Consider the following 12149-nt stretch of genomic DNA (forward strand, 5'->3'; position numbering starts at 1 on the left):
CATTCGTGGTCAGCTACTCAATCGCAGTCCTGCTCCCTCTCTTGATACTGCTGTAAATGAGTTGGTTAGAGAAGAAGCTCGTCTTGCAACCCTTCAAGCCCAGAATAAGTTCAATGTTTTGGCTATTACTCCATCTACTCCACTCATAGAGCAACCCCAGCAATCAGGTGATTCTTATGGCTCTAGCAATCGTCGCAAGCAGACCAACAAAAAGTTCTGCAACTATTGCAAGCGTCCTGGCCACACCATTGAGACTTGTTACCGTCGTAACAAATCTACTGCTGTTGTTGCTAATATTGAGCCTACTCCGCCAATGGCTTCCACCTCAGTTGAGTCCAAGTCTTCTGGATCTACTATCAACCTCTCCTCCACTGAACTACAGGAGATCATAGCTCAGGTTGTTCGTATGGCTGGTAATGCATCTCTTTCCACTGCCTTATCTGTTCTACTTGGTAAGTCTCAAACTTGGCTTTTTGATTCTGCCTGCTGCAATCACATGACACCTCACTCATCCCTATTCTCCAAACTTGACCCTGCACCACATCCTCTAAATATTCATATAGCTGATGGTTCCACCATGCATGGGAATAGTCTATGTTTTGTTTCAACCTCTAATCTTTCTGTTCCTGAAGTCTTCCATGTTCCTAACCTATCCTACAACTTGTGCTCTGTGGGACAATTAGCTGAACTAGGTTATCGCCTTATTTTTTACTATTCTGGGTGTATTGTGCAGGATCCGAGGACGGGGCAGGAGCTTGGGACCGGTCCTAGAGTTGGGCGTATGTTTCCCGTGAGCAATCTTCATCTTCCACCTGTTGCTCCTGTTTCTATTGCTACTGCAGCTGCTGCAGTTTCTTCCTTACCTTCTCTTGCGCTTTGGCATTCTCGTCTTGGTCATGCATCATCTTCTCGGGTACAACAGTTAGTGTCTAGGGGTCTATTGGGTTCTGTGTCTAAAGACATTTTTTATTGTACTTCTTGTCAGTTAGGAAAACAGCCAGCTTTGCCTTTTAATAACAGTGAATCCATTTCTAATAGTATTTTTGAGTTAATTCATTCTGATGTTTGGGGACCTTCTCCTGTTGCTAGTATTGGTGGATCTCGATACTTTGTTGTTTTTATTGATGATTATTCTCGTTATAGTTGGATTTTCCCTATGAAATCTCGTTCCGAAATTTTATCAATATATAGAAATTTTGCAAAAATGATTGAAACACAATTCTCCAAACGTATCAAAACTTTTCGATCTGATAATGCTCTTGAATATACTCAACATGCGTTTCAAGCTCTGTTACATTCCTATGGCACTGTACATCATCTAACTTGTCCAGGTACCTCTCGGCAAAATGGTCGAGCCGAAAGAAAACTTCGTCATATTCTTGACACTGTTCGTGCTCTACTTCTTTCTGCCAAAATTCCTGCCCCATTTTGGGGTGAAGCGGCTCTTCATGTTGTTCATGCAATTAACCGTATTCCAAGTGCTGTCATCCATAATCAGACTCCGTATGAGCGTCTCTTTGGGTCACCCCCTGTCTATCATCACCTTCGCTCATTTGGATCTGCTTGTTTTGTTCTTCTTCAGTCTCATGAGCACAACAAACTTGAGCCTCGCTCTAGACTCTGTTGTTTCCTTGGTTATGGTGAAACTCAAAAGGGGTATAGGTGTTATGATCCTGTCTCTCATCGTCTTCGTGTTTCTCGTAATGTTGTCTTTTGGGAACATCGATTGTTTGTTGAACTCTCTCACTTTCGTTCTTCCTTGACTAACTCCTCTGTTTTAGAAATCTTTCCAGATGAGTCTCTTGTTCCTTCTACAAATACTTTTGATCCTCCTTTGGACTTCTCTCCAGATATTTTTGATGCTTCTCCTAGACAGGTTGTAGATGAACAGATTGATGACGAGCTACCCTACTTTGAGACTGGGTCCCCTGCTCCTACTCTGCCTGAAGATCCTCCACAAGACATTCCACCTCGTCACTCAACCCGGGTAAGATCCATTCCTCCACACCTACTTGACTATCATTGTTACACTGCCCTTGCTACACTTCACGAGCCTCAAGCCTATCGTGAGGCCTCTACTGACCCTTTATGGCAGCTTGCTATGAAAGAGGAACTTGATGCATTAACCAAAAACCATACTTGGGACCTGGTTCCTCTCCCTCCTGGACAGTCTGTAGTTGGTTGTAAGTGGATCTATAAGATCAAGACTCGCTCTGATGGATCCGTTGAGCGCTACAAGGCTCGTCTTGTTGCCAAAGGCTTTACACAGGAATATGGGATTGATTATGAAGAGACTTTTGCTCCAGTTGCTCGTATCTCATCTGTTCGTGCTCTCTTAGCTGTTGCTGCTGCTCGTCAATGGGACCTTTTTCAGATGGATGTTAAAAATGTCTTCCTTAATGGGGATCTGAGTGAAGCAGTCTATATGCAACCTCCTCCTGGTCTCTCTGTTGAATCAAACAAGGTTTGTCATCTTCGACGTGCACTTTATGGTCTTAAACAAGCCCCACGAGCTTGGTTTGCCAAGTTCAACTCCACTATTTTTCTCTTGGGTTACACTGCCAGTCCGTATGATTCTGCCTTATTTCTTCATCGTACTGATAAAGGCACTATTTTGCTTCTTCTATATGTGGATGATATGATCATAACTGGTAATGACCTTAGTGGCATTCAAGAACTCAAGGATTTTCTCAGTCAGCAGTTTGAGATGAAAGATCTTGGACATCTCAGCTATTTCCTGGGTCTTGAAATTACTCATTCCACAGATGGTCTTTATATTACTCAAGCCAAGTATGCTTCTGATCTGCTGTCTCAAGCCGGACTCACTGACAGTAAGAATGTTGACACTCCAGTCGAACTTAATGCGCATCTGACACCCTCCGGGGGGAAACCATTGTCCAATCCTTCTCTTTACAGACGATTGGTTGGCAGCTTAGTTTATCTCACAGTTACTCGTCCAGACATCTCCTATGCTGTTCATCAGGTGAGCCAGTATTTGTCTGCTCCACGATCAACTCACTATGCTGCTGTTCTGCGCATTCTTCGATACCTGAAGGGTACCATTTTTCATGGCCTTTTCTACTCAGCTCAATCTTCTCTTGTACTCCGTGCATTCTCTGATGCTGATTGGGCAGGAGATCCTACTGATCGCAGGTCCACTACAGGTTACTGCTTCCTTCTTGGTTCTTCTTTGATTTCTTGGAGAAGTAAGAAACAAACTTTTGCGGCCCGCTCCAGTACTGAAGCAGAATATCGTGCCCTTGCTGATACCACATCTGAGCTCCTTTGGCTAAGATGGCTTCTTAAGGATTTGGGTGTGTCCACCTCCTCTGCTACTCCCCTTTATTGTGACAACCAGAGTGCCATTCATATTGCTCACAATGATGTCTTTCATGAACGGACTAAACACATCGAGATTGATTGTCATTTTATTCGTTATCATCTTGTCCATGGTGCTCTTAAGCTTTTCTTCGTCTCCTCCAAAGATCAGCTTGCAGATATCTTCACCAAGTCACTTCCTACAAGACGCACTCGTGATTTAATTGACAACCTCAAGTTGGTCTCACATCCACCTTGAGTTTGAGGGGGGCTATTAATGTATATTATGGGTATATTATATGGGTATATTATGTTATGGGCTTTAGGCCCAGTTAGGTTACTTGTACCGCACACATATGCCTCCTATATAAAGGCACTGATGTATATTCTTTCTCCTATGAAATACAATACAATTGTTCAGTATTTCTAACAAAATCAAAAACTGTTTTTACATACCTTCGGATTGTAGAAGCGAATTCCTATTAGGTTTTTGAGTTAATCTAAAAACCGCTGGTAGAGGCCGATTTACCACTGTCTGAACCGCTAGAAAATTAAAACCGAAAATCCTGGACATGATATATTACATAACAGCAGAATTGTTAGATATGCAACAATGTTACTCCGTCTCTAAAAATGACAGGTAAAAATGAAACCTGCGATGGGCATGTAAGGTGAGAAGCTCAGCTGCAACCTGAGCGAATAAGTATTCCATTCAGCATGATATATAATTATGCTTGGTTTTCCACAGTCTCAATCTAGTTGGTAGATTTAATGGCAGATACAAGTTCTGAAAAGGACTTCATTTCATACTGCAATTTATTAGATATCCCACTGCTTAAACTTATTGGAATCATGCGCTACTCAAACAAGAAGATTGTTTTCTAATTTTATAATTACCGCATAAAGCTTACGTACCATATGAAAATCAACTGAATGCTTGATTAATTGGACAATGCCAACATTATCTAGTGGTTTAGTTTGCCTAATTAAACTTGTTAATGCTCCTGTTTTGACATTGCACTTTAAACATATTTTATTTCTGTTTATTATTTTCAGATTTTTTATTTTTGTTTATTATTTTGAGATGAGATATAATGAATGCTTTGAATTACACTAACTTGTAAATGGAAAAAAAAATGACTTGAATTGATGAAATTGATTACTTTTTGGATGATTGGTTGATGAAGCTAATGATAAATGGAAAAAGATAGGAGGAATTTTTACAAAGACGACCTATGTAATAGTAGCTCAAAAAAATTGAAATTTAACGTGAGTTCTAACTCTAATCACATAAAAAATAAAATAAAACAAAATAAAAATCTAGAAAACTAAAAAATAAAAATTTTTGTGTTGTTCAAGAAGTTTTACAAAGTAATAATGGATTTGATTTCAATCAATCAACCCAAATGATCGAAGCTAAACTACTTACATCAAGGTAAGTTAATAATTATTATTATTTTTCATTGTTGTTGATTTTTAAGTTGTTGAAAATAAAAAAAACTATATATCATATTAAGCCAAAGATTTCTAATAGACATTACCACAATACTGTTGGAATTTTTATGTGTGGACTTACATAATCAATTTAATAATGTCATAAATCAGTGTTATTTATTTTTGCATTGTGGTCCATAATGGGACTGGACACATATTGTTGCTTGATTTTTTATGGGTTCACCCTAATTCACTTTACTGGTCCATTAAGTCAAGTGGTGGTCCAAATAATGTGTATGATATATATATATATATATATATATATATATATATATATATATATAAAAGATGCGGCAGGCTTTTCTCGCTGGCTGGCTCCCTGCTCCTTCCTCTTTTGGTTGAAAGAGAGCACGCACTCTCGTTTTGGATTAAATCTGGGTGTAGAAGGGAAGAGCTCATTAACCCGTAATTCTCGCATCATCAAGCACTGGAGGAGCTTCCTAAATACCAGAAAAGAGCAAGAAATGGCCTTTCACGGAATTAACCAAGGTGAACGTTTCCGTTTTTGCCGTTCAATGCATGCTTAAATGTCAACATGTGATCCTATGTTGTTTAAATTTTCTTCAAATACAACTTAAGTTTTGTTAATATTTGTATTTTTGTAATGTTAAAATTGCCTAAGCACGTTTGAAAGCATCTCAACATAGATAAAAGTTCATTAGGAATTATTACAATTTGTTCATCTTGTAAAAGACCCAATAATAGGAAGTCTTATTGTGGGTGCAAAAGAAAGACAATTTTGTTGCACTTAGGAAGAAAATTTGGATGTTGATGACATGATTCATTTAGTATCATCACAATACAAGATTAAATTTAAAACATTTACTCTTGTTGAGGAGAAAGTAACAACTAAAACATTTTCTTATTTGTAGACATATTCATTTTAAATAGCAAAATCAAGTAAAGAAATGAAAAGGCTAAAAGAAAAATATGTCAACATTGTAAGTAAAGAATTAAGATCAATTATAATTAAAATCGATGTAGTTGTAGCTGCTATTAATAGAAGCAATTTTCAAAATTATATAAAAGAACGATTGTTTGACAAGGTTGTTAACATTGAAGGCATGAATGATGTATCCCATATAAAAATGTATCAAACTCTTATTGATAATATGAGTGCAACTTGAGCTTTTCTTACTTGCCTAATTGATTGATGCAAACTTAACTTGGTTGTAAGTTAAATTTGAACATATTTTTCTTATGTCTAGCTTGTGGTGAAGATTATTTTTATCTCTAGTTTTATTTTAGTTGCTATACTTAAATTTTTAATATCAAAACTTATGAATGATGATTGAATATAAAGATTTTATTTAATATCTTTTTAACATATGATAGATTGTATGTTGCTATGTAATTTAGAATCTTTTATGGTTTGGATTTTAGAATTTTTTATTAATACATAATTTTCAAAAGCATTTGCACTTCATAAATAGATAATGAATATGATAAATTTTATTTAGTAATTATAGGTGAAGAATAAATATTTGTTACGTACACTTCATTTTCTAAAATGCCCATTTCAATTGTAAATTAAAGTGAAATAACAATAACAATAATAGTGATAATAACGATGATATACAATTTTCCCAATATTTTTTTTATGTTTGTATAAAGTATCTTTATTATGTTTGTATAAAGTATCGATATTGTAGGTTAATTTTTATCTTGATTTTACTTTCCCTTCATTTTCTGCCCAAAAGCCAAACCTTCACAACAAACAAAGGAAAATCAACTCCTTAGAGTTGATTTTAATATGCTCCCTATTTTTTGTTTTTAAAAATAAAAAATAATATAATTCGCATACATAAAAAATCTAAAAAAGAACAATTATATTCTTAAAAATCACTTTTAAAAATTTTTAAATTTGAAGTGAAAAAAAAAATTGATACTTCAATTATTTTAAATAGTACATTACTATATTAAAAATCATTATTTTATTTTATAAGTTTTGGGGTGAGTTTTTATATTTTATGTTGGAGGTTATTATTATGTTCTATTTTTTAAAATAGAAAACAAAAAAGTATTTAAATAAGGGATTTTTTTTCCCCTCAAAATTTTCCACATAAGATAAAACAAAAAAAACTCTTCTTTTAATACTTTCCGACAACCGAGGATTGCACTGCAGCAATATTAAGAAATAACTCTACTATTGCAACTACAAGTCTACAAGTATGTTTTGGCTTAAAAAAGAAAAAAAAAACGCGTAATTCCAGGGTGGAAAGCTGGTATTTTGAAGGAATTCAGTTGGATTGGTTTGGAATTGACAACGTGGACTTGCTTGATACCATTAATTTGCACTGATTCATAACCAGTCTGTTTCTTCTTTCATATTTCTGGTATGCTTGCTTCATCTCCAGTCTCCTATATAAGTACTCCTCCGTGTTCATCTCTGTTAACCCATCTCTCATTCTCACAAGCCCTTTGAGAAACAGCACGAGACCAATCCCTCTGTCCACCACCCCTCTTTTCGTTCGTTGAACCGTAAGGTTAAGACTCAAGACAGAGAACCATCACCTTCCTCTGAGGTTTGAGGCCTGCAGCCCATCAGCTTGCTTGTCCCGACTCCCAGTTTCACTTCCTCCATTCATAATTCAGACCAATATCTACAATGGCCAAGGAGCGTAGAAATTTGGATTCGTGGATTGAAGTTGCTCCCGCCCCCATCATTTGCCCACGTAAGACTTCTCATTCTCCTGGACTGGAGACCATCACTGAAGAGGGAGCTGAGAATTACGATGACGATTGACGAATGACGACTCCTAATTGCTTCTTCGGATTGTTATAGAGAGGGGTTTGATAAAAAGATCGATCGAAAGAGATAAAGTAGACTAGTGTGAATTTGTAAATTGTTTCTGTTTCTCTTAATGATAGATGATCTCTCAGCCATTTTCTCCTTAAATTTCTCTGTTCTGACCAAACATAACTCCATGAACATGTGCCTTGAGGAGGGCAAAAACAAGATAAATTTAGCCTGTTGCTCAGTTAGTGAGAAAAAGAAATTCTAAAACTGTTTGTGCCTTCTTATGGTGACTTACAAATCATTTTTCTGCCATCTTGGACCGTAGCATATGCTAATCTAGGAAGAGAACAAATTAGAAATATTTGGACACAGGAAACATGGCAAAACCAGAAGAGTACAGGCCATGCTACCATTCCTACCATTCGCCCAAAGAGATGTTCTCTCGATCCCTATATTTATCTTCTCTTTTTGGATTTGCTCAGGGAAGCAGACAGGCAATTAACAACACAACAGAGCAAGATATTACAGGTAGAGTTCCCTGGATCTCGTGTACAACAAATATAAGAATATCAATCATCTGTTTTCTATATGATGATCAAAGATCATATTACTTCTGTTGATGACTTAGATGGGCAAGGGTCGCTTAATAGTTTCATGAGCTTCAAATCATGGCAAATTCTATTACCTGGCATAAAAAACCAATTCTGTCATCAGGGCATTGGTTCTTGTATTTCATTCATAACAGCATGTTCATGTACCTACTTTCAAGACCTCGGCCTTAATTTCCATCTCTTTTCCCCTGCATAAGGGAGAAAATATCCAGGTCATAGGCATAAAAACCATTACACCAAACCCAGACTTGAGCTTGAAAACAGAGCAACCCAATCCGCCCTGTGCAACAAAACCAATTAAACCAACCCCTCCATTCAAACCCCCAACCATTTTCCTTCTTGTTTTCTTTTACTATTCTTTTTGGTCGTCACATCAATGGTTTAACGGAAAGGATTTTATTTCTTCATAAACCTTTACTGGTGAAGTTTTATTACAATAATTAAAGTTCATATATATACTAGCAAAGAGGCATAGTTGTTATATAATTTTAATCAATCAGTATGCCATGCAGCTAACTTCCAATATGCCATGGGAGATGTCATCTCCTTCATTAGACCTGAGCTATGTTGTGCACATCAATGGGGTGGGTGTCAGAAGGAGTCTGTGAGATGTATTCCTAATCCAACTGTAAACAGGCACTTTCTCAGGAAATTCATAGCAGCTGTCTCATTTCGAATGTTGGCGATCTGAAAGACTGAAATCTGATAATTATGTAGCTATTCATTGACGGCAATCCGATCGCCCTGCCAATTCTAACAAAAACTATGTTTTTGGGTTCACAAACTGCTGGAAAAGATAGGGTGTATGATTATGAGCAAATGTAACTAATAATTATTATTAATCATCAACTCATTAACAAAATAATACCACACTCTTACAAGGGAGCAATGATAAGTTGATAACAACGATCATATAATGATTATAAGTTATAACAATATAGGAATACAGTTGCAAAATAGGACTGAGAAGCTTCATCTTCTCCTGCCACCACACAGCCATGCATATCTCCATCTTCAGAGCTGAGCTAGGCTGCGAATATCAATGGGGTAAGCATCGGATGAAGACTGAGCACTATAGGATCTCCTTCCAATAACCACATTTGCAGCTTCACCCGGGTGGAAAGCATCCCAAAACAAGTACTCGTTCCTGTTCTGGCATGGAGTCTGGAAAGGAAGACATGTTATTTGGCCATTATTCCTCCCTACACCGCAGCACCCAGCATTTGTAACCCTGAAACCTGAAGTAAAATTCACAAGAAAATATTAATCATCAATTTATTAGCAATCTAATCTCACCTCATGTTATTTCACACTAAGTATTGAAAATATGTACCATAAGAAGAAGGGCTGCTTATCAAGTCCTGGAAAATCCCGTAGGCATTGATGTAGATGAATCGTCCATCAGGAAAGTTGTTGTTCAATTCACCCACCAAAGATTTGAGCCTGTCGTTGAACAGTCGGTTGGCGTAATTGATCCTTTCTATACATGTGGTCCCGTCTGGGCTGTTTTGGGCAAGTTCATTGGGGCTGCACCCGATTTGACCCACTCCGATCAGAACCACCTTCCTTGCTCCATAGTTGTACAAAGTCTAGTTCCAGTACCACAAACCACATGAAAAAGGTCAGAGGTTTAAAGAGGGTTTAAGGAGTAAAGAACATGTAACCAAGAAGAGTACTAAGAACTAACCCTTATTTGTTGAGCATATTGCTGAATAAGAACATCTGCATATTGCTCCGGGGTATACTGTCGACTAGTGGAGTAATATTGAGGCATAAAGTAGTTATTAAGGTAATCGTTGCTTCCTAATCCAAGCGAGTAAATGCACTTGCTCAGGTAATTAGCAGCCGTGTCCTCATCCCCTAGTATGCTTACCACTTGCGAAACCGTGGTTTGGTAATTTCTTAGTTGTCCATTCATGCTAATCCGACCTCCCTACCATCAAATTAAATGGAAAGTAGAATAAATAATTAGAGTTGGAAAACTATTCCTAAAATGATTTTTGAAAGCAGTTTTCGAAAACAGTTTTTTAATGTTTTCTAGAATAGACTGAACTTGAAATGGTGGCAGCTAATTAATGGGCATAGAAATTAAATTTGGAAGTACCAGTTGCTGCCCAGTTTCATCTCTAATTCCAGCAGCAGCGGAGGCATAGTTCACTCCCTTGAGTATGTCTTCGCCTCTTGCACTTGAGTAGGGTGGAATGTAATTATCAAAGCCCAATAGCTCAGCTGTTAATACACAAATATTTTGAATTAGTAATTATCAACAAAATAAAATAAAAATAAATTATAGCATGACCCATGTGTTAGAGTAGGTGTGGATGGACCTACTGTCCATCGATGACTTTTTCTTTACATCCCTGTGGGGACATATACAAGAACATTTTCAGATTTAAAGCTTAGAGATATGAATTTCGTGTCCATTAAATTCGACATGTGTTCGAGGCAGCAGCTGCCATGACACGTGATCCCGTGATCAATGCTAATCGATACCTGGGCCCATTAGTGTGGAAATTTTTATTTCTAAAAATCTTCATATTTGAAATAGCTATATATTAATTAATTTCTTAAATAGATTACAGGCAATTAACCTTGAATGGGTTGGATTCGAATTAGGCTACATTTACCTATAAAATTAAAAGCATGGCACACCCCTCAAGGGAGCTTAACTCCCCAGGCGAGAACAAAGTATTCATAACCATGGAAACAGTGTGCTCTATAACAAGCCAGTGGTGAGACTGAAAAAATATGAGAAGGACACACATATGGACAAGCTGCATGCAAAAGTAGGAGGTCAGGAAGATAAGAATGGAGAGCTCACCTATGACATCAACTGTAGTTTTACCATTGGAAAACCTTCCGGTGGGTCCTTGGGGAAAATCAATCCCATAAGGCAGGTAATTAGCCCTAGCCAACGATGCGATCCCGTTGTTATTCCCATTGTCCACCAACGAGTCTCCAAAAATGAAGTAACAAGGAACTTGGGGGTCAGCCTCAACCCAACAACCCCAACTCAAAGCCACCACCACAGCACACACCATGCACCACTGCTTAAGCTCACTTGCCATTTTAAGAAACAAAACCCTAAAAAGTTGAGAAGATCGACTTTGAAAAGGGAAAAACGGGGACAGAGATAAAGAAGGAGAGATGTATTGGGATGAGGTGAGCCCGGGAGGAGGAATGGTGGTGTGTGAGTAAATTAAAGGCTTGGATACGAGTATATATAGAGGTGGTGACAAAGAGAAAAAAAGAGGTATACAGTATAAGAGAGAGATAGGAGACTATTTGTTTAGCTTTTACAGTTGAGGAAGTTGGTCAGAAGCATTTATTTCACGCGGACTTAATGTGAGAGAGCTCGTCGTCCTGCTCTGAATTTGATCATCCATCTCAAAAGGACTCATGTGCCCCAGTCTAGTCGGCTGCAGCCTTAAATTTTTGTTCTATCTCCACTGTGGACTAAATAACAAAGACTCGATATTGATGGATATCTATCTTATCATTGAGCTGTCAAAAATAAGCACTAAATTAACGGTCATTAAATGATCTTAACACGCTCTAATAACTAGATATTTCTGGTTCAATTTTGGATTAATTATTGCTTGAAACGGTGCATGCATGCAGCCTCAAACTAATAACTAGATAGTTTACGTCTTACATCTTAATGAACTTAATTTGGAGTTTTTACCTATCACGCCCCAAGACTCATCCAAGAACATGACAATCTATCACACTTCAAGTCTGAAAAAGTTAAATTTTAATGACTATTGAAATTGTTAAGCTTAAAGTTGTTTGGATAATAGTATTTTAGTTAATGTATTATTTTTAAAGTTAAGATTTGAATATTATAAAATATTTTTTTACTCATCTAAATAAAAATTTGATAATTGGTAATTATTAATTATAATTACAAGATAATTATTTAAGTCTTTTCACACTTTGAGTCTTTTGACTTAAAATGTAAAATGATCGTCACACCTTTAAAATGA

General features: G+C 37.0%; 1 protein-coding gene across 1 annotated transcript; it reads right to left on the reverse strand.

Moving 5' to 3' along the window:
- Nucleotides 1-8972: 8972 nt before the first annotated feature.
- Nucleotides 8973-11372, reverse strand: LOC100255578 (GDSL esterase/lipase At5g45670). The gene is made up of 5 exons (XM_002266082.4): nucleotides 10985-11372; nucleotides 10268-10392; nucleotides 9851-10096; nucleotides 9497-9752; nucleotides 8973-9401 (listed from the first exon to the last, which is right to left on the reverse strand). Exons 1-5 carry the CDS (start codon nucleotides 11229-11231, stop codon nucleotides 9178-9180), a joined length of 1098 nt encoding a protein of 365 aa, XP_002266118.1. The 5' UTR covers nucleotides 11232-11372; the 3' UTR covers nucleotides 8973-9177.
- Between the last annotated feature and the right edge of the window lie 777 nt (nucleotides 11373-12149).

Source organism: Vitis vinifera, chromosome 10, assembly GCF_030704535.1.
Source record: "Vitis vinifera cultivar Pinot Noir 40024 chromosome 10, ASM3070453v1".
NCBI lineage: Eukaryota > Viridiplantae > Streptophyta > Magnoliopsida > Vitales > Vitaceae > Vitis > Vitis vinifera.